This window comes from Patagioenas fasciata, chromosome 1 (genome assembly GCF_037038585.1).
Source record: "Patagioenas fasciata isolate bPatFas1 chromosome 1, bPatFas1.hap1, whole genome shotgun sequence".
Classification (NCBI taxonomy): domain Eukaryota; kingdom Metazoa; phylum Chordata; class Aves; order Columbiformes; family Columbidae; genus Patagioenas; species Patagioenas fasciata.
The window spans coordinates 55,504,149-55,529,891 of record NC_092520.1 but is presented as its reverse complement, the minus strand read 5'-3'; the positions used below and the strand labels follow the sequence as shown (position 1 = coordinate 55,529,891).

The window sequence follows — 25,743 nt, the reverse complement described above, 5'->3', positions numbered from 1 at the left end:
TGCAGTGGGAGTAGAATTTAAATGTATTCAGTTACTGTAGGATTAGTACTAGTTTTGTGTATTTTACTACTTTTGATTCTTTATGAGCTTAAGGGTGATGTAGTATTTTCTTTCTGCTGAATGGTTGTTATAGGATATTTTTTTTCTTAGAGTTTCAGAAGAAATTTCAACAGAAGACAATGAAAACAAAAGTGATATTCTTAACATTTTTTCAGTTGCTTCTGGCCATTTATATGAACGTTTTTTAAGGTAAGGAGAGGTAAAAGGAAAACAATTTCATAGTGATACTGTAAAGTAAGCTTAAAGAAACTGCGTTGTTTAAAAGGTGGAAAGAATAAATTGTTGAAAAGTTGTTTACAGTGAACATTACATTCATCTTTTAGAACAAAGTGATTCAATGTATAGAAGTTAAAAAGTACCATTTAAGAGCAATGATTGCTTTTAAAGAATCCTTACAGTATTGCCTAATCTGTTCACAGACATCTCTGTTACTCTTTTTTATTTGAGTACCTGTCTACAGGTGTCAGATTTAGTGAGTTTCCTATCCTAAAATGGAATTTCGCAATTCTTTCACACCCATTTATTTGGAAAATAGTATTTTGTGTGTATTGATTTTTATTTTCTAGTAGCTTGATGCAGTTTGAACATCTGCATTTACTTCCTTCAGCCTACAATAACCTTCATAAAGGAAATACTTTTTTAAAAAGGAGAAAACAATTGACTTTAAAACATCCTGCATGCTACTTTACCTAATTTTAAAGTTTATTTTTTCTTGATTTTTAAGACAGACTTGACCTCTTGTAATGTTGCAAGGGGTTCCTTATCTGCCTGGTTGCACCAAACAAATGTCACAAGAGTGAAAAAAGTTGAACCCGAAATGATGATTCTTACAGTTATCAAGGGTTTTCTCAAAAGGATCTTAACTTGAACTATGCTTTCTCTTTCCTACCGTTTCTCTTTTTAGCAACCTATTAAACTCAGCCAATATATTTCTAAAATAAGTTATCTCAGTGGCAAATTTAATATAAGGTATTCATCATTATTCTCATTTTGTCAGGCACCTCTCTTAGAATAAAACTTATTAACAGATCCACTTTTGAAATTACTCCTTCTTATATTGCTTAGTGAATTGGGATCAAATAAGTCCATCTCAAAGTGGTCTTGAACCCATGCTCTTTAAAACTTTTAATTAGAAATAGACAGAAATTTCTGCTTAAACTGGGTTAAGGGAAATTATACTTAGAAAGTTCGAGCACCTTTTAGGTGCAGTTGAAATATAATGACCAGTATGTATTTGTTTGTTTATTATAGCCTTATATTTCCACAGAATTATGATGCTTTCTGTCTTACGTCATACAAAAACACCAGTTAAATTTTGGTTTCTGAAAAACTATCTCTCCCCAACATTTAAGGTAGGAGAAACGTCTTACTTTTAGTAATTTCTCTTAAAAATTTTTAGGTAGTTTGTTTTTTTTAATTACGATTGAGTGATTATCTGGTTTAAATTGAATTTTCACAGTTGGAAATGATCTCTGAATTCATTAAACCCAAGAATTTTAAGTCTCGTGTAAGGTTCTTCTTTTCTGGATCCCAAAGCCCAGTGTTGTATGGTAATTTATTCTCTTCTGATAGTCTCCAACAGCTTGAAGGAAATGCTTTTTATGTTTGTCTAGCTGCAGATGCTGCTAGAACTAAATAAACATTTTAAAATCACACATTAGGTAGTCAGTAAGGCAAACACAACTGCAGCTGTGTTGCAACATTCCCTCTTTTTTCCTTTCGAATCCTTGCGTGTCGCATACATGTGCAACTAACAGTGTTTTGGTTCTTCTTCTAGGATGTTATTCCTCACATGGCTAAAAAATACGGTTTCAAGTATGAGTTAGTCCAGTATAAGTGGCCCCGCTGGCTTTATCAACAGACAGAAAAACAAAGAATTATCTGGGGCTACAAAATTCTTTTTTTGGATGTTCTTTTCCCTTTGGCTGTGGATAAAATAATATTTGTCGATGCTGACCAGGTAAGAAAAAGATAACGTTGTATAAATGTGTGAGGAATTCATTTTGGCTTAAATCGATCCAGTTTCATTCTTTGTGGTCATTTTATTCAGATGTTGATCTCCTAAGGCTGTTGCAGTTGTATGAGCAGAACCCGTGGTGTTGCAGAACATGAAATGCAATGTTTTCACTTGTCTTTAGTCACATAGAAATAGAGTCTCACCACTCTGAGTTGCCCTAAATTGCCTGTGGAGAGAGAAAGGTGCCTGGAGAGGTATGTGTGACCTTAGAGGTGCGTTTCACCAAAGGCATATTTGAGCGATTTGCTCTCTGAGCTGATTGCAAGAGAACTTCTCCACTATGGAAGGAGTCTGAGGTGCTTGGTTTAGACCATTTAAACAACTTCTAGATGGCTGAAAATTTTCGAGATTAATCCTGTCTCTGTTTTTCTTAAATTTGTGTGCAGTCTTTCACTCGGAAATGAGTATTGTATAATCTACTGAAAGGTAACACACTCTCTCAAAAAGACAAGACATTGAAGAGTCTCGTGGTTATTAAAAATCTCAGAACAAATATTACATATTTTGGTCATTTTCCAAAGCTTGCGAATAATTAGATGTAGCAATGCAGACCGCAACTTTCTGCAATTTCATCTGGATACAGCAGCAATATTGGTTGTCTGTCCTCACTACTGTACAGATTTCTCTGTACTCAAAAAGAGTCAAAACTTTTCTTTACCACTAATAAATTAGAATAGTGGGGTTTGGTGGAAGAACAATTGACTAGTAAATAAAAGATATTTGTAAAATGTTCTTATAACCTGTTTTTAAAAGTACTTCACTACAAGATACAAAGTTTTTTTCAAATGATCCAATGATTTTTTAATGCCCAAGTTATACAGCAAATAGGAAGGATTTTTTTAGAAGGGCGATGCTCAGTAGATTTTGAAAGTGTTATTCCTGCGTAAAGGAATATTGGGAAACCAGAAACACTGGTTCATGAATTAAAAATACCTTGCTTGTAATTAAATGTTTTACACAGATGACCACAGGACAAGCAGTTATATTTTCTTGAACAATAATTTGGTAAGTATTGTTCCAATGGAATACTTTATCTATACTCCACTGTTGTAGTGTTTCAAGGGGTTTTTTTAAACAAAATAAACTTTGGAAAGCTTGCCACAGTAACTACCCTCGTATGCAGACTTTAAAAACAGCATTAAATTATAAAAAATAAATATGTATTGTATTTAGATTGTGAGAAGTGACCTGAAGGAACTCAGGGATCTAGATCTGAAGGGAGCTCCCTATGGATACACACCGTTCTGTGACAGCCGTAAAGAAATGGACGGGTACCGCTTCTGGAAATCGGGATACTGGGCATCGCACCTTGGGAAAAGGAAATACCATATTAGGTGAGATAACACCTTACGTATTTTTGTGCAGTTTGTGAATTTGATTAAAATCTGGGTCTTGGTATTGATCACTGAAGCACTCAAAAGAATTGCCCTATAGTCATTCTCAGGAAGAGATGAATAAGGTGCGAATTCTAATGACACGGCAATTTCACCTTTTTATTGTAGCTTCCGCCATTTAATTTTTAAAAAAAGATTCCTTTAGAATGGAAACAGTCTTTGTTTTCTCATTACTTTTATTAATGTTACCCCAAAGAAGATGAAACTCCACGAATCTTAATTTTATTTTAATTTTTATTTTCATAGTGCCTTATATGTTGTGGATCTTAAGAAGTTCAGAAAGATTGCAGCAGGAGACAGGCTTCGGGGCCAGTACCAGGCTCTGAGTCAAGATCCAAACAGTCTGTCCAATCTAGATCAGGTATATACATATGGTTTTAAGCAATCTGGGGTTTATTTTCTTGTTTTTTCTCAATATGCGTGGAATTATTTTGTGTCTCAATGTATATGTTATATAATTCTGAAACTATTAATATTTACCCCTTACTGTTGTTTTAGCACATTTTCAGGTGTGCACATGAGGACAGTTCAGAAAACCGAACATTAAATGACAATTACTTTAAATACTTGTTTATTACAAAAAAAGATGAGGAAAAAAACAGCATAGAGGACTGCTGTCATTTATTTGTAGTTGGTCCATGTGCATTTGTGCTTTTCTAATGATAATGCTGTACTCTGATGGCAGTAATGATGTTCTTATCTAGCGAGAGCTTTTTCCTCTTCTTTTTTTCCAGTAATGTAAATTTTGTTGTTGAAAGCTCACTGTTAACGCACTCTAGTGCTTGCTGGACATGGTCATCCTGGGGTGACTGTAGTTTTCATTTATATAACTCCACTAATTTTTAAAGACAGGAAGGGTAAGTCGGGTAGAAGTCACAAGCATGTAAATAGATCCGAGGTGTACAGAATATGCTTAAATTTATTATTTTCTTCTGTAGTAGGGGTTCTTTAACTCCGTAGAAGATAGATACTACAGCTCATCTGATTTCTGCTGGAGTGAATAATACTTTTTATATACGTGTCTCTCTGGGTGCACCTCAGAAAGCTTCATTAGAGGGACTGTCCCTGCTTTTGTAATTTTCCTTGTGGAATTACTGAAGCACAAGAGGGTTTACCCATCTACAGCAGTCAGCAGGTCCCACAGCATCAAAGCCCACGTCTCTCAGTGCCTGTGTTCCACCCCCTTACTCTGCAAGGGAGTTTCTCTCACTTACATGAATACATTATTGCCACTTGCACTTTTTTTCCAGAAATAGAACTAAAAATTGAAAATTGTGATTCTTATACTGGATACTACGAACTGAAACCGGGGTAGACACGGAGTTAGAGCAGCCTTAGGATATAACTGTTAAGAGCAAAAGATTCATCTGACAGCAACAGTTGGATTTTACCACTCTTTTCTGGACCATGTGATGAATTATTTGCCCTGTATCTCACGCTTAGAGATATAGCTGTATGTTTTTCAAACACAGTCTTACTGTGTGTACAAGGTGTCTTTCAGAAACACCTTTAAGATTTAGAAGCTGGTTACTGGGCTTCCACCAAGGTGCTGCTTTTCACAAAGAGCAACTTTATCTAATGTTCTCAAATTATTAATAATGTGCATCTTTCCATTTTAATTCTTATACTTTTGATTACAGCATTAATATGTGATAGCCTTTATCTCTTTATGAATCTGTTGGATCAAATTGAAAGCCACTTAAAAGTCAGCTGCCCTTCGCTTAGCACATCAGCACTGAGAGCAGACGTTAAGGTTGCTAAATCTTGGCAGAATGGAGCTGAAATTACTTTGGAAAGGGAAATATTTCAAAGTAATGTTTTCAAAGTAATCTGCTTTCTGAATGTATTGATGTGAATCCCTTTCTGTCTTCATTGCTGCCATTTACACCAAATACAGCAACGTTCCTAGAAGTACAAACCACAGTGCAATATATTTGACAAGAGTCCTGGAGAGCTTTTATCTGCTGATAAGGATGCATTATGATAACATTGTTTTCTTTTTATTTTAAATATCTGACTGGAGCGCTCGCTGCCCTTCTCAAAGAGGCGGCAAGCTCAGCTGTTTGCTAATCTGCCAGCACTACTGCCTTCATGGGTGGTAGTGAAGGTTATGGTAATACAAACTGCAAAATAGAAGTAGGTGGAGTGGAAAAAAGTAATTTTAAATGCCAAGGAGAGGAAGTAAAGAACTCCTAGGGAGAAAAACACACATGATAAAAACTAGACTTTCAATACAGCATATTCAATTGTACTTTTTAAGAGAAACATGGAAATGTCTATGTGTAGATGACAAAACAATAGGAATTAATTAAAAATAATTACCCATCTTAAAGAATAAAAATTGGCAGAAAGGAATAGAAGACTAATTATTTTATTTAGAGGCAATTTTTAAATGTTTTTTAATTTAAGTTTTATTTTCTAGTAGCAATGCTACTGTAGAGGAGTCCCCTTTTAAAATTGTGTAGATATCTCACTGAAGGTGAAAACAGTTGTAAAGAAGAACAGCTTTTAAATGTTGTTTGTGAGAGCCTAGAAGATTTTAATTTCAGCAGTTTGCATATTTTGAATAAACAAGGCTTTTGGCACTGACAATAAAAACAATCTGGTCTCCACCTTTTTCATTTATTTTTCTAATTCATAAATATTTCCTCTTTGATCTTCTAGATATATTTTAGTGGTTTTGAGGATAAATCACTTTCTTCTGAAAGGATAAGCAACTTTTTGTTTAGAGTTAAAACCAATTATTTATATATATATAATTCTATTTACTTTAAATCCTGGACCTAGCAGCTGTCTTTCTACTTTCTATTCCATATAACAATTTGTAAATTCACAATTATAAGAGTTACTGTAGTAACTCAGGAATTGTGATTTAATTTAGGAAAGTCAGAGAGGCACAACAGAAAACCTGTGTATTTTGTCTTGGAAGTTGAAATGGTGATTAAACCAGTTATATTATCTTCCAAAAATTCATAGAATTGAAATTTTAAAAAACCCCAAACATTTAAATTAATGTTTAATATCTTGACTCTCAATACACTTACATTTGATGTAGTTTTTCTGTACTAATGTCTGTATTTGAATTAGATTATATGCCTTTGCTAATGTGACTATATGTGCTGTTTTATCCTGTCACATGGAGCAATGTGAATTGGCAAAACAAGATGTGATTAATACTTGAGTACTGACGTTTAGTTTTTAGATATAATGTAGGGGTTGTACATGTGAAGGAGCTTACAAACAAATCTCCCAATTACACCTGTTATTTTTAACTGTGGGCAGAGCACATGCAGCGTACGACCCCCTGAGGTTCTTCTCATTTGTAAATGCTGTTCTCTGCTTTCAGCAAGATACTGAGTCAGAGTTTTAATGATTAGAGTACTTGACTATATAATAAAGGTTTTAAAAATATAATTAATAAGATAGCCAGAGTAGCAGTTTAATAGCTTTTCACATTCATGTTTCTGGAATCCATTTTCTCAGAAGTCTAAATTTAAAGTAGCGGTGAAATCCTGGATTATATGCTTTTGAGCTTTTTCCCCCCAGATTTGAGGAATCAAAAGGGTTAAGTTTTCCTTTACACAGGCTGATTCTGCTTAGGACTATTTACGCTATGAGACATGCAGTATCCGAACCACAAGTATCAGACAATCGTATTGTTTGCGTCAGGGGTGTCAAACACATTTTTCTCCTACATTTATCCAGTTCTAAAATTACATCTGGCCCTTTGAAGGCAACTGCCAGGCTGATGTGGCCCTTGGTGAAAATGAGTTTGACACCCCTGGTTTATGTCATGCTGAGGAAGGACAGATGTGAGAACAAGAAAAAATTGCTTGAGACATGAGAGGTGGAACTGGCCATCAAAATGAGCATGACCCAGTGGGGAATCTACTTGAAAAAGAACAAGGTGAGCACTTAGAAGGAACCCTAAGAAGGAGAAAATGTAAAAAACGATTTGTAGAAGTGGTACTAGATGAAGATATTCTACTTTTAAGGAGCTGCCGGATAACCAGATACATTGAATTCAATGCTAATTTCTGATTTTTACACAATTTGTACAGGATCTTCCCAATAATATGATTCATCAAGTCGCTATTAAGTCTCTCCCTCAGGAATGGCTCTGGTGTGAAACCTGGTGCGACGATGAATCCAAGAAAAAGGCTAAAACGATAGACTTGGTGAGTTGAATCTGAGTTTAAATTACTTTTATAGCTTATAAACTTTGCTGTAATTCCTGTGGCTTTTGAGATGCGTATGTGATGCAACTTTTCCCCTTCCCCCTGCCACCTCTCCCACCTGCACCATACCCGATTTACTGATGTTAGAACTGAAAACTGTACCCCAAAATTAAATATTGCTGTCTGTAACTGGACAGGGTTGGGGTTTTTCACATCTGTACATGTATTTTCCGTATCTTTTTTCAAAATTCAGACAGGTTAGTGGGACTCTGACAAAGCGGTGTTAATGTCTGGGTATCGTGTGCTGCTGTTGCGCTCCCTGCAAAGGAGGGAGACCAGAAACCGCTGCCTAGAGGACTTAATTTTATCATGATTTTTTCTGTCCATTTCACCACTATAAGGGGGAGATAAAGCAGAGCTGAAAAAGTGTAATGCTGAGGGGACAACCCGTATTTTGAAAGAAAAAAAGTCTTCCTTTGGAAATCGCAACAGAGAGAAAATGTTCTTCTCTGTTCTTATTACGCCCATCCCATTTTTTCCGCCCGTTCTCCCTTTTTGACAACCCACACACGCTCTGATACTTCAGAGACATAGTTCAGGAGAAAAACAGTTGGAATCTGGTGCAAATATTCAGTATGCAATAGTTTTGTTTTCTTTGTATCTTTATGGTTGTTAAAATAAGCCTTTTTGTGCACCAAAGATGGGTGCTCTCTGGTCAAGAAAGACTGAAATTAAGTTACTAGACCTTCTTTCAACCCCCATTATCATGTATCACTTTTTGTTACGATTTCCATTTATGTTATTTTATGGAAGTAATCAACACATTTTCTAGACAACACTGGAGGAAGCATCACAAACTTAATACAAACCATATCAGATTCCATTTTGATGTGCTGATGTAAATCTTGTGTCTCCTGATGTAACTTTCTCTAAATTTTAGTAGTCCTGTGTTAGGCACGTCTCTGCTACCCATATAAGCAGGAGAAATAAAAATTAAAAAAACAAGGTTTACAATAAAATATTTTGAGTTATTTAAACAGTGTTTATTCAAAATCAATTTTGTGTGAATTTTTTTCTTGTGAGTAATATCAAGGTAACTGACCTTGTGTGTGAAACTGTAAATGCTGACAAAATTATTTTAGGTAAGTTCCACAGAACCGCAGAACCACACAGAACCACAGAATGTTAAGGGATTGGAAGGGACCTGAAAAGATCATCCAGTCCAATTCCCCTGCTGGAGCAGGAACACCCAGATGAGGTTACACAGGAATGTGTCCATGTGGGTTTTGAATGTCTCCCCCTGGGCAGCCTGTTCCAGTGCTCTGGCACCCTCACTGAGAAGAAATTTCTTCTGAAATTTAAGTGGAACCTTTTGTGTTCCAGTTTGTACCCATTACCCCTTGTCCTATCACTGGTTGTCACCAAGAAGAGTGTGGCTCCATCCTCGTGATGTATCTGTACATCCTTTATGTATCTGTAAACATTAATAAGGTCACCCCTCAGTCTCCTCTTCTCCAAACTAAAGAGACCCAGCTCCCTCAGCCTTTCCTCATAAGGGAGAAGCTCCACTCCCTTCATCATCTTTGTTGCCCTGCGCTGGACTCTCTCCAGTAGTTCCCTGTCCTTCTTGAACTGAGGGGCCCAGAACTGGACACAATATTCCAGGTGTGGTCTCACCAGGGCAGAGTAGAGGGGAAGGAGAACCTCTCTGGACCTACTGACCACCCCCCTTCTAATACACCCCAGGATGCCATTGGCCTTCCTGGCCACAAGGGCACAGTGCTGGCTCATGGTCATCCTGCTGTCCACCAGGACCCCCAGGTCCCTTTCCCCTACGCTGCTCTCTAATAGGTCATTCCCCAACCTATACTGGAACCTGGGGTTGTTCCTACCCAGATGTAAGACTCTGCACTTGCCCCTGTTATATTTCATTAGATTTTTCCCTGCCCAACTCTCCAGCCTGTCCAGGTCTTGCTGGATGGCAGCGAGATTGCCTTGGAAAGGAAATATTTTCCCAATTTGCTTTGTTTACATCTAGTATGTTTTAAACTTTCAGTGCAACAATCCCCAAACCAAAGAACCAAAATTAAAGGCTGCTGCCCGAATAGTTCCCGAATGGGTGGACTATGACGCTGAGATACGAAAGTTAATACAGCAAATTGAAAAAGAGAAGAAAAATCTCACATCTTCCTTTCAAAAAGGTAATTTACATGCATATTCATCTGTTAGCTTTTAAAAAATTGATATTAATATAATCAGGGTCAGCAGGCACAAATATTGTATCTGTGGTGTTTTCCCTGTTCTTAGAGAAATTGTGTGGTTTTTAAGAGATATGTGATGCCTCTTTATGTAGGACTTACACTAAGAGGATAAAATCCTTTGTTTCCTGCCAGAATCTAAGAGAAAATTTAGTGGTGTCCTATTCTCAGACCTCAGACACAACCAACTGTTCCGCATTGTTTGAGCCACAAATATTTAATAAAGCATGTTATCTTAGACCTCACTTAAAGAATCTAAAGCTAATGTCTATTAAGCAGTAGGTAGCGGAGTCTCTGCATCTCTCACTCTGGGCTTATCTACACGGGGCCTTTTTGCACGAAACTAAATGGTGTTTTACTTTATGAATCGATTTTGGTTGATTTGTTTGTTTTTACTGGAATTATTTTAAACTGAATTAGTTAAATCGCAGGAGAAATAAAAACCACACTCGTATAGGACTTACATTAAGACTTGACTTCTTGGAGTGATGTGAAACACACACAAAAAAAGGTGATCTCAGCTCTCAAGGTTGAAGAAAAAACTTAGCAGATAACATTTAAAGGTTTTCAGTCAGGGAACAAATTCACTTTTCACTATCAAAGAGTTCCTAGTAACTTCTGTTCTTTGTGAGAGGTTATGGTCAACTTCTAGCGAGGCTCAAAACATGAAGCTCATGTTGCCAAACTGACTGGTGAGCAATAAATAGAAAATAAGGGGCTTTCTCCACATTTTACAAAACTAGTCAGTAAGTCTGTATATAACTATATTTTATGAATTTATTTTGTCCTTTGGTTACAGGTCTCAAACATGATGAACTTTAGCGCAGCCTCTGACCAGCAGCGGGGACAACTCAACAATCTGCCATAGAGTGGGTGGAAGTTGTGAACGCTACATGGGCATATTTGTAACATTCTTCAATGTGAAGTCAAATCTTTTATAACTGACAGTGTTATTTAAAATCTTTTAAATAAGATACAAAACCAGAAGACAAATCCAAAGGTACTTGATTTTTTTTTTTTAATCAGTGTAGAGTAGATCTCCTAATTTATTTAGTTCTCTTTTCCTTCGCTAAAAGTTTACCCAGAGGATTTCAGAATGTAAAGAATGATGAGTTCAGCTCTTCAAAGATATATTGTGTCAGTCTATGGGAGGATGACACACACATTAAATATGTACAAGAAAAGTGGTTTATGTGTATTACCTGCGTTAAGCTAATGTATTTAAATATAAATAATTTTGGTTATGTGTCCATAACCAAACCAAACCAGTTTTGTCCCTAGAGAAATGCTGTGGTCACAAGAAAAAAATCTCAGCGTACCAAAGTTAAGACATAAAAAAATAGCTTTTCTAATTGAGGCCACACAAATCAACTCGGAACATTAATAAAGCAAGGAGTGTTACTTTTCACTTATTATGCAGAATTACTGCACTCTTGTGAATTTTAGAAGATGGTTTTTGATTCTTAGGCTCCTTTTGGTCACTTAAATAGTATGTCATAAAATTCTATCATGGTTTTTTTTGGTTAAGATGATTTTCCAAAGAGCAATTGCATCAGGTCAGTACCTGCAAGCTGTTCCCTCTCGGTTTTGATTATCATCATCATCCTCCTGTTTAGAACTGAAAATAAAATAATAAGAATATGTAATTTTGACTATCAGTGGTATCTCCTCTAATTTTCGAAATATGTACTCACAAACCTGTTGCTTTAAAAATGGCCTATTGACATTTTGATCCCACGAAAAAACTGCAGTGAAAAGCTCTTGCAATACACAAATTTGAAAATAGGGCATTTATTTCTTAAACTGAGATCTAGTGCCTTAAATATAATAGACAGCCTGTTGTTTAGGCTGTGCCAGTTTCAAAATAGGTTGTATCTGACCACAAATTCCTCTAAGAACAGCTTAATGCAGTTTTTCAGGGTAGATACTTGGAACTGTAAAAGAGAAGGTAATTTGCAGCAAGTGGGTGAATCCATGATGAGTTGAACAATATTTCCATGCCAGCAAATAATTGAATAAATAATCAGAAAAATGAAGCATATTTTGTACGTACTCTCATTGTCCCCACCTGTTGGTTATTTAAAATTTCTTACGTTAAGAGCAAGTATTTAAAATCATGCTTCACTGATGTTTTTCAAGTCTTGGTAATATGAGACATGCCCATTTTTTTTTACAGCTTTTTCTGTTTTTCATTGCATCCGCCTTCATGCCTTTTGAACAGTGTTAACATGTCACAGACGGATTTTAAAAGGTCTGTTGTGGGTATTTGCTTTGTGTGAAATACCCAAGGAGGTATTTCCTGTGTAACACAACAGCAACAATCAGTGAATCCTGATGTCGGTTCTCTTGTGTGATCCCATTTCACTGCAGTATCTTGTTACACTTCTTCTCTAAGGATATCGGGATATCCTTCTCTAAGGGTATCGTAAGGATATCGGGCAGCAACTCAACCATATTTGAGCATAGAATTTAAATTTTAAGTTGGTATTTTTATACCGTATAGATGGACTTAGAGTTTACTTTGACATACATGCACCATTACTATGAAGTCAATGTATGACAAGGAAACAACTGATATTCCTTATCAGAGAAAAACAAAACCATTATTCAGCTGCTTGCTGCCAGAAGTTAAATGTTCTTCAACTTTAAGAAACCTTAGTTCTCTTTAATTATGATTATCTGAGTGGGAAATTTCTGTTACGCAGTGTAAGAAGTGGATATTCGATGCACTGATTTCTTGTCCGTTTTATCTATAGCATCCTGTTCTTGTAAAAACTGGATTACTTCTACAGGCTTTAAAAAAGAAACAGCTCTTTGAATACTATTTCCTTGAGGTTACTGAAATGATTAGAATATAATGTTTAGAGATGTAATTTTCTGGAGATATTTTGAAGATTTAAGAGGTTTCATGCCGTTTTCTACAGTGTTGTAGATATTTGTAAAAAATGTTTTAGAGAATTTGTTTTTCCTGCATAATAATATTTTCAAGGAAAGCTCTTTTTTTGATATCTGTATTGGTTTATAAAACAAAAAGGGTCCAGCAAATATATTCACTATTTTTCAAAGGTCTCTTTAAAGCAGCACTTTGAATCTTCAGCATATCATTATATTTCTAATACCGAACCAATGGATTGTATATGTTGTACGAAATATTAAAAAGGTGCCACTGAAGGAAAAAATAAGTCATTATTTTCTGTTCTCCTATTTTGTATTATACAGTAAACATTAAATACTTGCTTAATAGATCCAGGGCAAAAAATTGAAGTGTCTTTGACCTGAATAATGTGTGAGGGTTACAGGAGCTTTACCCAAACCCAGCTCAAACCAGTAACAAAGCAGAGTAATATTTGAACTGGTCCCATGAAGAGTTTCTACCATTTATATTCATGTTACTATCATGGCATCTTTTCTGTGTCCCACTCTTTGTAAGATCAAGATGTAAGTTACCAGAAAATGAAAAAAACAGGTATTGTTGGCGATGTTTAGTATTGAAAATATTTCTCGGTAAGGTTCCTTTTAACCTTTTTCCTGAATCAGGCACTTGCCTTCATGCTGAGACTTTACCTTTCTAAGCTAAATAGGTGTGTTTTTCTTTCCTGCTTACAGTTTATGATTTATTATTTCATTTAAAGTTTAAGTTTAAACATACATACATAAGAAATTTAGAGGGGGAGTACTCAAATAGTTGTTGATGGGGTAGCAGTATCTTTTATGACATTAAACCAATTAAGCATTTGATCTAATCCAATTGGTGTAATCTCTAGTACATTGTGTAGCACCACGTGTGAGATAACATACTTCCCCGTGTGACAAGGGCTGCCCTCCAGCATGCAGTGTTTTTGCTGGTGTCGAACTTCTAGCAGCTACTGTTGGAGTGACACATCATTGACACTCTAGGTGCCATGAGGGGATGCTCCTTGTACACCATGCTGAACTCTTGGTGTGTGGCTCACTTCAAGCTTTGGCTCCAGTGACTGTGTAGTGCAGAGTGAGGAAAAGGGGCCACAGCAGTAGGGAGGAAGAAATTTTTTACAATGAGGGTGGTGAAACACTGTCCCAGGTTGCCCAGAGAGGTGGTAGATGCCCCATCCCTGGAGACATTCCAGGCTGGACGGGGCTCTGGGCAACCTGATCTAGTTGAAGATGTCCCTGCTCATTGCAGGGGGTTGGACTAGATGACCTTTGAAAGGTCCCTTCCAACCCAAACTGTTCTATGATTCTACATGCTCATCTTACATATCTTCCACACCCTCAGCCACCCCTGCCCCCTTCTCTCCCCAGCACTGCTGGCTGTGAGTTCCCACCTCCGGAGGGAGAGCAGAGGTGATTCTTCCTCTCCCCTCCTGTGTCACCATCCAGACAGACCAGCTGGGATTTTGTTCTGCCCCCCAGAACAGGTACAGGTATGGGAGACTTTGTCAAACACTGTCCCCTACATTCAGCATCTGGCTGCACCCCTGCCTATCTCCCAGGATGGGGCTGTACCCCCACATAGGGACGAGCTAGGTCTGGTCTAATGGAAAGAAAACTTAAATTCTGAAGCACAAGCATGAAGTACCCAAATGCTGCTTCACTCCGTACCTGACTTGCTGCAGTTCAACCACTTCTGCAGTAGCTGCTTAATAAATGTGAATTTTGCCCTTTTTACTGCATTTCTGCACAGCTCCAACTCCAAACTCAGAGAGCAAGACAAGGAAAGAAGGGCAAACACACTGCAGTGCTTTATTGTCATCATAAATATCTTTATTGTGAAAAATACCATAAAATAATTCCCACAGTTCTAGAAAAAACAGTTCTTGCTTTTTAGATTTATGATTTCATATAAAGACATTTTATAATTGGAAACATTAGATAAATCTCTGGCGAGCTTTACTTATCCTTCTTAAAACATAAAATTGCTACTTTAGAGGGGAAAAAAAAAAAATTATTCTCCTATTTATTTTATGGATAAAAGTGTGTATTACAGAGCAAACAAACAATACCTTACAATAAGGCACTTTGATATGCAACTAACCTGCTATGCTATACTGGCTTGTTTCCAGCAAAGCTCCTACAAATCACAGCCCTAAACAGAAGAATAATTCTTATTCCAAACACTGGTCTGAAAACTGAAACAAGATTAATAAAAAAACTTAAGCTGACACATTTTCTGCATATGTCACAAGTTTGAGTTCTTTATAATTCACTTTTAATCTGGTTTAATACTGATTTATTAATACATCAGTATTAAGCATGTATCAAGTAAAACACCCCCCCCCACCCTTCATTTCAAAGCAAGTTGGAAATGAGTTTATTAAAACTGAAAGAGATAATTCAACAGAGAAAGTCTGCATCTATGTGTAGGCCAATTACGGTAACGATGCTTCATGCATATCTCAGGGTTTACAAACTACCAAGACATTTATTTCAATGTTCAGTTATTGAACATTATTGCACTACAAACACCCACTAATAAATAAAAAGGCAAAATCAGCTTCCTTGTGCATCCCTCTTAACATTAACACTCAGTGCATTACCCGCACTTCATTTTCTGAAGTCACATCAGGAAATACTTCACTGTATCTGGAGGTCCTTGAAACAGAGACGTTTTCTTTTTAACACTTCTTTCCCACAGCTGCTCGCTCTCAGAAAGCCTTGCTCTCCATTGTCAGGTTTGGTTTTGTTTTCAAGACTCTTGTCTTCCGCAGAAGGAATCTACAAACAGCATTCACGCATTAATCGCTTTGCTGCTTCTACTGACTACATTCAAGCCTTTTAATACGTGATTTTCCCTTTTCCATTCATTCAGAAAATAAGCATAAACCTTTTTGTTCCCAACTCCTTCCAGTGTGCAGCACAACTGTTTATTTGCCTTGGAGCTGCTCTAACATCAGTGCCCTGCGTGAGTAATTTACTTACAAGGCACCACTTTATTCCTTCCCTTAAAAAATACAAAGAAATTACAAACCAAGAACCAACTTCCTCAGCTACAGCTTTTAAAAGAGAGCAAGGAGAGGGATGAGAGCAACAACAACACCTGAACAGCGTGGTCGTTTCAAAGCTGATGTGCAATTTCTAGCCCTCCCCAGCAGACAAACATGTGGGGCTGTGGTGCTCACTTCAACTCCCCAAAACTGAACAACTCCCCCATCTCTACAAATTCATATTGCTCGCACTGGTCCTTCACTATTAATTTAGAAACAGCCCCTTCTATGGTGAACAAGGCAATATAAAAGTCTTTATACAGAGCAATGACTCTCACACAACCATGTACAACTGGGAACCACCCCCCAGCACAGCAGCCACCCACAGCTGGGTCCGCTCACCCCTCAGGGACAGAGGGTGACAAGAACCAGGAGCAGCTGTTAGATGTGAATGCCACCTACCCATCTTCTCCTTGGGGTGGGCAAAAAGGACACATGTAGACCTGTCAGTGTGGGTGGTACCATTGGGTAGTGGGGATGGACCTATGAGAACTGCACCAGCCCAGAGCAGCATGAACAGCCCCCGAGCATCTTCCATGGAGGTTCAACAAAAAGCTTCCAGACAGGTCAAAAGCAGAAGCTGAATTTCTAATAAGTCATTCACTTGGAAAATATCTGATGCTAGAGTTTACCAGGCTGCTGGGGTGGTTTTATTCCATAAACCATGAGAAATCACCATGTGCACTCTGCAGCTTGAAGACAAATTCCTGCTGAACAAACACTGACCTTTAACTTGCTGTCAAAAAACATTTTACCAAGCCACACGGCCTCAAGAGTTACATCTGTAAAACAGCTGAGGCAGGACACAAGGACTGTGCTTCAATAGCAACTCCAATGACAGTAATAGAAGCCCCAACTCTCAGACCGCAGGCCTTATTTGCCAATTTCATTTGTTTTACTGAGACAGCTTACGCTTCCAAATGCCGTGAGTCCAAGTGAGAGAAGATTCCTGTCAACTGATTCTTGTTTTCCAGTTAAAATCCAATCAAGACAACACTGATGAACTGTAATTCTTGCATTATAAGAAAACGGCTGCTGCTGAAACTCATCAGTAATGATAATACACTCTTACAGAATGAGACCATTCCCTCACAGCAGCTACAGCCCTGGTAATACCTCACACTGCATTCACACACGTCGATCAATACACTAAACCCAATTTTAGCTACATACATATAGGAAAAAAAAATAAACCAGACTTTTGGCTAATAGAAAGTTAGTTGTTCTTTTTGCACACAGGCAGCTCTTCTTTTGCAGTACTGTGGCTGTTACACAAAACGTAAAATTACTTCAAACAATTTTACATGGTCTTAACTCACTTGCATCACCCATCAGAAATTAAGTTGTTTTACAGGATAAGGTTGGAGTCAATATCATGTTCCTACAGCCCGCAGTACACTCACCTCACAACTTGTATCAGTTCTGGGTATGGACAGAGAAGTAACACATTGCTGCACAGCTGGGGAAATGTCACATCAAATTGTTTGCTCAAGATATTTTGTTAAAGTGCAAACTACTCAAAAATGATACCTGAACAGCCCAAATCACATCCCGAAAAAAAGTCTTTCAACAAACACCAGGTACATTTTGTTTTTCCTTTCCTATTGGACAGTTACCGCCAAGGAAGTCATCCCATTTCACTTCAGGTTAGGGAATAAAGTGAGCAGAGATTTTCAAATACAATTAGTTTTCAAATACAATTAGCTTCTTCCAGAGCGATTGTTCAGCCTCGTTCAGCACGCGGCCCCTTGACCCCCCCACGGCACAGCCGACAGGAACACCCCAGGTGGGCACTCGCCTTCCCTTGCACCAATACTGAGAGACAGATAATTCCGCTGAGCACGATGACTAATGATTTGTTAACGTAGAAACTACTGTAACTACCCTTTCCATGTTTATTAGGCCCCGATTCAAAAAAATATTTACATGCATTTTTACCTTTAAGCATATACTTAAGTCCTAAATTGAAGTGTTGTCCTAAGGAACCTCTTGCTGTTTTTTTCCATCCGTAAGAATAAACGTGACCTGCATTTCCACCACAAATACACAGGCAGTAACAAAACCCCCCACCAGTACGAGCTTCTCAAGTTGACCACAAAGCAAACCCTTGGAACACCAGAAGAAAGAAGGAGCTTTCTTCTAGTGCAGTAAGACTCTGGGTTAAGGACAACATTAGAAATCTAAGATTTTGGGTCTTGAACTGAGCGACTTTTTATTTTTTCAACGAATTAAGTAAAAAACAGCAGCAGCCACCAGGAACAGTCTTGGCTTTAACTGAAGTGAAATTTGAATGTAAATGGTCCTCCTCCAGAGCCAAAGGGGTTGAATCCTTGCCACGTGTTCCAGTTCCTGTGGAAAGGGTTGCCCCCACCCTGCTGACTCTCCGCGTCCAGTGGGTCCTCTCCCGCATCAAACTTCCGCCTCATCTCTGAAGGAAACAAAACCAAGGTGGGATCATGGCACAAGTCGTCAGGGCAGCAACACCGAGCATCTCTGATGGCCAATAATCCTTTTAGAACCTCCCCTCAGGCCAGAGACTTGCAGTCACCACCCACATTGGCAGCATGTTAAGAACCTAACTGGACATTGGATCTCCCAGGCATCACACCACTCTTTTTCCCCTCCTCCAGAGCTGAGCAGCAGACCTGACAGGGCTTCTTGCTCCCGGCAGTGAGGGCATCCTGTCCCAACAGGAGCTGGGAAACCAAGTTCCCTGCCCTCAGGGAAAGCATCTGTTTGTACATCTGGGCTTTAATACAAACAACAAGCGCCAATTTGGAAGGTTTCTCTGGGGTACTTCAGGTGCTGCTATAATCTACATGTGGTTTGCAATAGAACTTAAGGCAGAAGGTGATGCCCACATCCTAAACGTAAGCAACTCCAGAGTTAATAAATCCTGGAAATCTGCAAGATGACATCTTAAAAAGAGGTCTTCAAAATAATAATTCTTCTCTCACTTTAAACAAAAGTCACTGACTTACAATAAATAGTTCCAGGTTTACATCTGGCTTCATGCAATACACTGGACACAAGTATTAGTGCATTGCTTTCTCAACATGGGTAAAGGGAGAAAGGGAAAGGGGAAGCTGTAATGCTTATGACTTACACTTGCTGCATTTTTACATGACTGTAAAAGTAAGTAAAAAAAACAAAGGAAGTGACTGCATAAGAACACTAATTACCTGGGTCAGTGAGGACTTCTTTAGCAGCTGCTATGTCAATGAATTTTTTCTCTGCTTTCTTCTTTTCTTCCTCACTCTGGAAGTTATCAGGGTGCCACTGGGATGCCAGCTTTCTGTAAGCTTTTATGATTTCTTGCTTTCGAGCATTTCTGGATGGATAAAATCATAGACAACTTAAAATTTTCTAATCCTTCATATGTCACACTAGTGACTCCACAGGTTTATTTTAAGCACTGAGACAGTAATGAAGGGCATTGGGAGAACTATAAGGTGGGAGTTGAGTTAACCCTCTTCAGGTGGCACTGAAGATTCTATACACAAAAACACCCAGAGGAAGCAGGCTGCAACTTTAAACAAAGATTACTCACTCTTCACCACCTATTTACTTTACTCAAAAAGATGCTACTACCAGCTCCTATGCAGAATACTGTTACCAGTCTGAAGGATTTACAATCGGGTAACAAAAAGCACAAAGAGTAGAGATCAAATTAGTTCATGATGGGAAGGGTGACCAATACCAGTTCAAAATTGGACATTTATTTGGTTCTCATTAGAAAGAGAAGCCGTTAGTTTCTCAAGGCTAGTGGCAGAAGTATTTTAGATACCTTTCAAACTCTTCCAATCTATCACACTATCTGCCACAATTTTATTTTTTGTTGCTTTCAGTAATTCTTTCAATTTCTTCACCAATTCATTCATTGACTCTTGATCATCTATACTAAGAACTTCTTGCCGAGGGATTTATTTCCTTCCTTCCCAATGTTGTATTTTCATTCTTTCTAAAGGAATTGTAAACAAATGCTACTTAAAAGCTGAACACTGCTAGACTAGTACAGTAGGAAAGGGCAGGTAGCAAGATACAGGAAAAAAAACTAACACTCAGCAGAACAAATTCAAGTGATCAGCCTAAATTGCACTGGTTTAATAACCAACTTTCACGTAATTATCAGCTCAGATATTAATATCTCACCTTTTTACTCCTAAGATTTTATAGTAATCCCTCTTCTGTGATTGCTTCAGCATCCTCTGGGCACGTTCCAGCCCCTCCCGAATCTGCTGGTCATTTTCACTATTGGCTTGAGCAGTCTCATAGTCTTTAATAGCTTTTATTAAAAAAAAAAGGGAATGGAAAAAGATTACATAACTCTTTACAAACTTCAGGAACTTGACCACTCACCAAAACTGAAGTATATAAACAGCAAAACTTCTGTTTCAACTTGCCATGCTTTGTTTTTCCAAATCAGAATCCCTTGGAGTAGAGGAAATCAACATTCACATATAAATTAGGTAATTTTCTTTCTTTAGGTTCATCACACTTTTTGGAAAGGAAGGGGAAGGCAGGTTACTATGATAGCAACAGGTCAGAACACTCTAGTGTCTAGATGGACAAACACAACAAGTACCCAGGACTGGTATGAAACAGAAGGCAGGAGGCAAGTTTCAGCGACTGGTATTTGAAGAGCCCACTGCACAACGTTAGTCCCACGTTGCTGTTCAACTGAAGGATGCGTTTTACAGAGTCCTTAAATTAATATTCTTCCCTCTCCTACACTCTAAATTCTATCAACGTGACAGAAAGCCTCTTCCTCTTTAATGACAATAAAGATGGATTTCAGAACACCAGAAAGTTCATACTCTGAGTGAAAGAAATATTTGCTTTTTACACCTCTGCATAATATGCAGACAGTTACATTTTAAGGGCTTTTTCCAAAGGCATGCTCTCACTTTTATTTCAAGAGCAGCATTTCTCAGGAAGGAAAGCAAGAGAGGTGCTGTAATACTGTTATATACTCATGAATTTTTAAGCAATTCCAGGTCTACACTTTTTCCTTTTTTAAGTAAACTATATTATTATTGTAAGTGGTAACTGAATGCTTAAGACACCAAGTTTAGATATTCTTTGATATCACGATTTATCAAGGGAAGCAATTGTGGTAGCCTTTAACGAGACTGCTCTTATTTCACTGTTATTATCCTCCAAGTCTCATTTGCAGATCCAAGTCTCCTAGGTTTCTCAAGTTACACAAAGTACTTGCATCAGATTATTTCCAAGCAGATGCTATTTCTCAGCAGGTGTTACATTTGTTTTTCACTGTTTCTGAGCAAGACAGCAGGAAGTGCTAATGAATTCATATTACCCAGACATCAGATATCGCTGCAATCTTGGTTTGGTTACTGAAAAAAAAATAAAACCAACAGAAATTCCAAAAAGTATTTCCACTGCCCGAATGATTTCGTATGCTATTACAAACAAAACAAAATTTGTATTCATTTTCACATCACTGGACACTGTAATTTGCTGCTTGAACAAATAAATTCGGCTTCTGCTGATATTTTTAACAGTTTGTCCAGTCATTAAAAGAACCCCAAACAGGAGTGTACACTACTGCATGTGCCAAATATAAGCTCTTGAAACTGATAAAAATAATGAAAATGTAGGGATTTCATTACGCTGCTTTACCACTCCAGTAATTTTAGCACCAGCGCACTTAATCAGCTTCGTGTAGTAATGGGAGGTCCCATCACAACATCCCACCAAATGCAGATCAGCTTGTCTGACTTCCCTGAGCACCACATCATCTCCAGCACAGGCCACTGCTGGAAACCCAGCTGCTCCAGGGTCAGCTATTTGCAGTGACAGTGCTAGATTCCTCTTTTTTTTTTTAATTGAGTCCCTTATTTAAAGGCTGCAGGTATTAAGCATAAGGGAAGGTATGTTTTTTAGTGCTGCACACCACAGAGGGAACACCAGCACCGCTGACAGCAAGTACATTATGCACTTTCTTTCAGACTTCTATTTGCTGGTACTCTCCAGTGCAGGATTTCCCCATGTCAGTGAGCTAATGGCTCTCCACGCCTGAGAGGTGAGGGGTGGAAGCAGGATGACAGTTTCCTAACCACCAGAGGCTTGCTATGAAACCAGGAGACTTCTTACTAACTCACAGGATGTTGAGTGAGGTATTTGATCAATTCTTCTCAGTCACTATTTCTAAAAGCACTAGTACCTCACAAACCAATGCAAGAATCCTTGCTGCTTCTTACTGGCCTGATATTTCAGAGAACTTCCTTTCTTCCTTTCATCCTGTCCCACAACATAAAGGGAACAACCAGTTTCCAGCATCATTTAAATACTTTCGTCAAATCTAACTCTCATTCTTTCAATACAAGAGTCTCACAATATCTCCAATAGTAATTCCATAGTGTCTCTACCTTAGCTGGCCTTCCTATATTACCTGCATCTTTAAAACAGAGTGACTAAGACTGGCCATTATTCCATATGCAGAATGAATTTCCTATCAAACACAAGTAACTACGGACAACCTACATCATGCCAACTCTGTTAGGGGAACTGAACCAGTTATGCTCTTATTGAAAATAGGGGCCATTTCCTCTACACTAGTATGGTGGGGAAAAAAAAGCCAAAGGATTTTTTTTCTTCTTCAACAAAACTTGTGCTGTATACTTTGGAAAGACAGACTCCTGTACTTAGGAGGTAAGCCACAAAAGGAAGTCATTACACACCTATGTCTGCAGACAAGCCCTGAATCTCATGCGATTATAAAGTAATTAAAACCATTTGATAAGAATCAGAACTCGGCTATACATAACTGAAGTGCATCTTGAACGTTTAACAATAATTGCCTTCAAAGTTCTGAGTGACAAGTACTTGGAAATTTCCTGTATTTAAACAGGAAAACAGGTACCTCCAGCTTGAAATTTTCTGAGAGAAGAATGAGAATTGGTTTGCCCCTTTAAACCTGAGACTACAATTTTAATCGCTCTGCTGTTCACTACAGTGGAGAGAAACCAGCCATCATTTTATAGCAGTTAAAACTGAAGGATAAGTGAAGACACCTTCAGGCAGAGAACATTAATGGCCTATAATACTGTTTATGGAGGCTCTGCTGGAAGGCAGAGTGTAACTACAACCATCTCACTACTATCAAGGGCAGTAGAAAGGCTGAGGATATGCTAAACAACACCCAGAGCCAGGCTAGGCCAAGCCCAACAGGCTCCAGCCCAGGAAATAAACTCTCCCAGATACCAGGTGTTTCCTTATATCCCATCATAGGGAGGGATTTGCTCCTGAACATGATCAAATTGATTCTGTGCATTTGTGCAGGACCTTGTTACAAAACTTTCGTTCCCTCCCTCTAATTTGCAAGAGTTGCCTGATTCTCTCACCCTGAAAGAACCAGAAATAGATGAGGATTTAATAGAAGATAATATTAGAAAGATCCAAATTGAGATTCATCAGTTACAGGAAAACAACTTTCAAGATCAGTTCTGTCCACTAGTAAGAAGCAAAAGGTACATCTAAGAGGACTCACAGCAGGGCCTGTTTGGCCTGTCCCTCTTTGTACCCTCCTCTAAACTGAAGATTCATACACCTTGAGGGGAAAAAGTAACCTTAAAATTTCTTTGGGTTCTCCTTTTGCTGATACTCCTTCCTCTTAAATCAAAAACCTTTGTACAAGCTGTAATCTGTACCTTTGAATTCTGTACTTTTGTTTAGGGAAGTGTTTATTTTGTTTTGGTTTTTAATTCATTTGTAAATCGACTTTTCCCAATGCTGACTGAGCTTACTTCCACTGCACTGAAGTACAGAAACATATGGGAAAATGCCCATGGCAGGGGCCTCCTCACTGTGAAATCTTCTTGAGCCTTAACTTTGAGGCTGACATTGCAGTTCTAAACAAAAGATGGGAAAACTGTACTCTAACAGAAACAGAAAGACAATTTTTCCTCACACTTTGGGTTGTTTTTAAGCAATTCCTTTGTACATAGGTCATCAGTTCTCTGAAATGCTGTTGTCTCCCAGACATTTTCTTACAAGGGGGAAAAAGGTTTGCCAGCCTCAGCAAAGAGGTGCAAGGTCTGCAGGGCTGACACAGAGGACTGCCTGAAACCACCCACCAGTCCTCTTTATACCCTGTCTTCATTGGAGGCAAGGAAGCCTAAAAAAGAATGAAATAGGTATCTCATTTTTGAAGTGAACTTCAGGACGTGAGCACTGTCATTTATCAGTGATTAATTTCTCAAAAAAACAAAAAAAAAATCTGAGTATGATATTAATGAGAACAGCTGCCTTCATGAATTTTTAAATAGGAAAGGTATTTTTTTTTTTTTGTTCAGTTGTAAACCAAAAGAACCAGCACCAGAGTACAGAAAAGGAGATTTGTTCTATGAGTATTAAAATTAATGGAACTAGCTTTCTGCACATTTAAAGCCTACAAGTCCTTTCCCTCATAAAATTTGACTGACACAGCCCAATACTTCAAAAACAGCTTTGTGACTTAGCACAGGGGTGAAACAGATTGTCCAAATTTCCTTCTCAAGCCTGATTTCTTGTGGAAATGAGATCCACTAAATTAAATTTTGAAGATTTTTTTTCATAGCACATTAGTACTTCGTGCTCTTAAAGAAGCCAGATAACAACATAATGGTGTACTTGTAGACACATGTTACTACTTTCCAAGGCTGTATATGGGACCACATAACACTACGCATTTTATGAAAACCCCATGTGGAAAATACAGCTTTGAGTATCACAGAATGATAGGATGTCCTGAGTTGGAAGGGACGCACAAGGATCATCGAGTCCAACTCCTGTCCCCGCACAGGACAACCCCACAGTTCACACCATGTGTCTGAGCAGAATCAGTTTCCTGCTCTTTGCAGCACTACAGAGATCAATGGAGGTGAAGCTGTGGCTGGTATCTTCTTCTGCCCTCAGCATATGCTGTGGGATAGAACAGCATTGTTTCTTGCTGCCATCTAAAGACGTTAAAATGAGTTCCTAAAATGGATTTACATGGCTATAATTACTTTGTATCTCTAAATGCAATTGTCTGACATGGCTGATTTTATAATCGTGTTTAAGTTGCGTAAGCTATGGAGTCTCATAAAACACCCTGAACGTAGCCCACTGTCATAAAGACAGCTCCGTTGTAGATTAAACAAGTACATTCCGTGTACACTAATCAAGACAAAATTACCAGGAGATATTTTTGTAAATCTGCAACTACCAGTGCTGATTAGGGATAACAACATGATGTAGAATCAAAGTGCATGTTAAAAAGTTTTGAAACACAGACTCCATTTTAAATGCCCACAAAAAAAGTATGTGCAAATTGTGTACAACTGTACCTTCTTCATACAGGTCTTCCAGCAAATAAGCTTCTGCTCTGTCTTTCAGAGCATTTACGTTGGTTGGTTCCAGTTGTAGAACTTCTGTACAAACTTTTATGGCTTCTGTAGGTTGCTGATTCTAGAGAAGAGACAGTACAACAGAATTCATATAGTTCTGGGTTTTTTTGTTTGTTTCTTCGTTTTAAAGAAATAGACAGTGTGAGATCAGCCAAATTACCTTTGATAAGCAGTGACAGATCCTTTCTTTGGCACGAGTAGCATAAATGGCAACTTCTGGCTCAGTTTTCATTACAGAATCATACTTATTGACAGCATCTTCATACCTGTTTAAATCATAAAGATAAGCATAATATCATGAAATGTAATAACTATTTCAGGGTGTTGTAGCTTATTTATAAATTTTAAAATTCACAGATTTTCACATGCTTCTAGCAATGCACATGACTCTAATAGGTGTAGTGCAAGACAGTTCAAAGAAAGCTTTCAGTCACTTTGAGAATTACATCCCCATTCCCTTTTCTGTGCTATGAGACAGAAG

General features: G+C 38.0%; 2 protein-coding genes across 2 annotated transcripts in view; one reads left to right on the top strand and one right to left on the bottom strand.

Annotated features, from left to right (window-relative positions):
* Window positions 1-13,089, top strand: part of UGGT2 (UDP-glucose glycoprotein glucosyltransferase 2) — an 84,025-nt gene extending 70,936 nt beyond the window's left edge. Inside the window, exons 32-39 of the mRNA XM_065833302.2 lie at window positions 151-249; window positions 1,328-1,412; window positions 1,838-2,020; window positions 3,251-3,411; window positions 3,718-3,832; window positions 7,533-7,649; window positions 9,706-9,850; window positions 10,707-13,089. Of these exons, the coding sequence (XP_065689374.2) occupies window positions 151-249; window positions 1,328-1,412; window positions 1,838-2,020; window positions 3,251-3,411; window positions 3,718-3,832; window positions 7,533-7,649; window positions 9,706-9,850; window positions 10,707-10,729 (928 nt within the window). The 3' untranslated portion in view covers window positions 10,730-13,089. The remainder of the gene's footprint in view (window positions 1-150; window positions 250-1,327; window positions 1,413-1,837; window positions 2,021-3,250; window positions 3,412-3,717; window positions 3,833-7,532; window positions 7,650-9,705; window positions 9,851-10,706) is intronic.
* A 4,967-nt stretch (window positions 13,090-18,056) lies between these two features.
* DNAJC3 (DnaJ heat shock protein family (Hsp40) member C3) overlaps window positions 18,057-25,743 on the bottom strand; it is a 33,313-nt gene continuing 25,626 nt past the window's right edge. The window contains exons 8-12 of the mRNA XM_065845796.2: window positions 25,423-25,528; window positions 25,203-25,323; window positions 20,023-20,155; window positions 19,053-19,201; window positions 18,057-18,298 (exon numbers count right to left, since the gene is read on the bottom strand). Of these exons, the coding sequence (XP_065701868.1) occupies window positions 18,141-18,298; window positions 19,053-19,201; window positions 20,023-20,155; window positions 25,203-25,323; window positions 25,423-25,528 (667 nt within the window). The 3' untranslated portion in view covers window positions 18,057-18,140. The remainder of the gene's footprint in view (window positions 18,299-19,052; window positions 19,202-20,022; window positions 20,156-25,202; window positions 25,324-25,422; window positions 25,529-25,743) is intronic.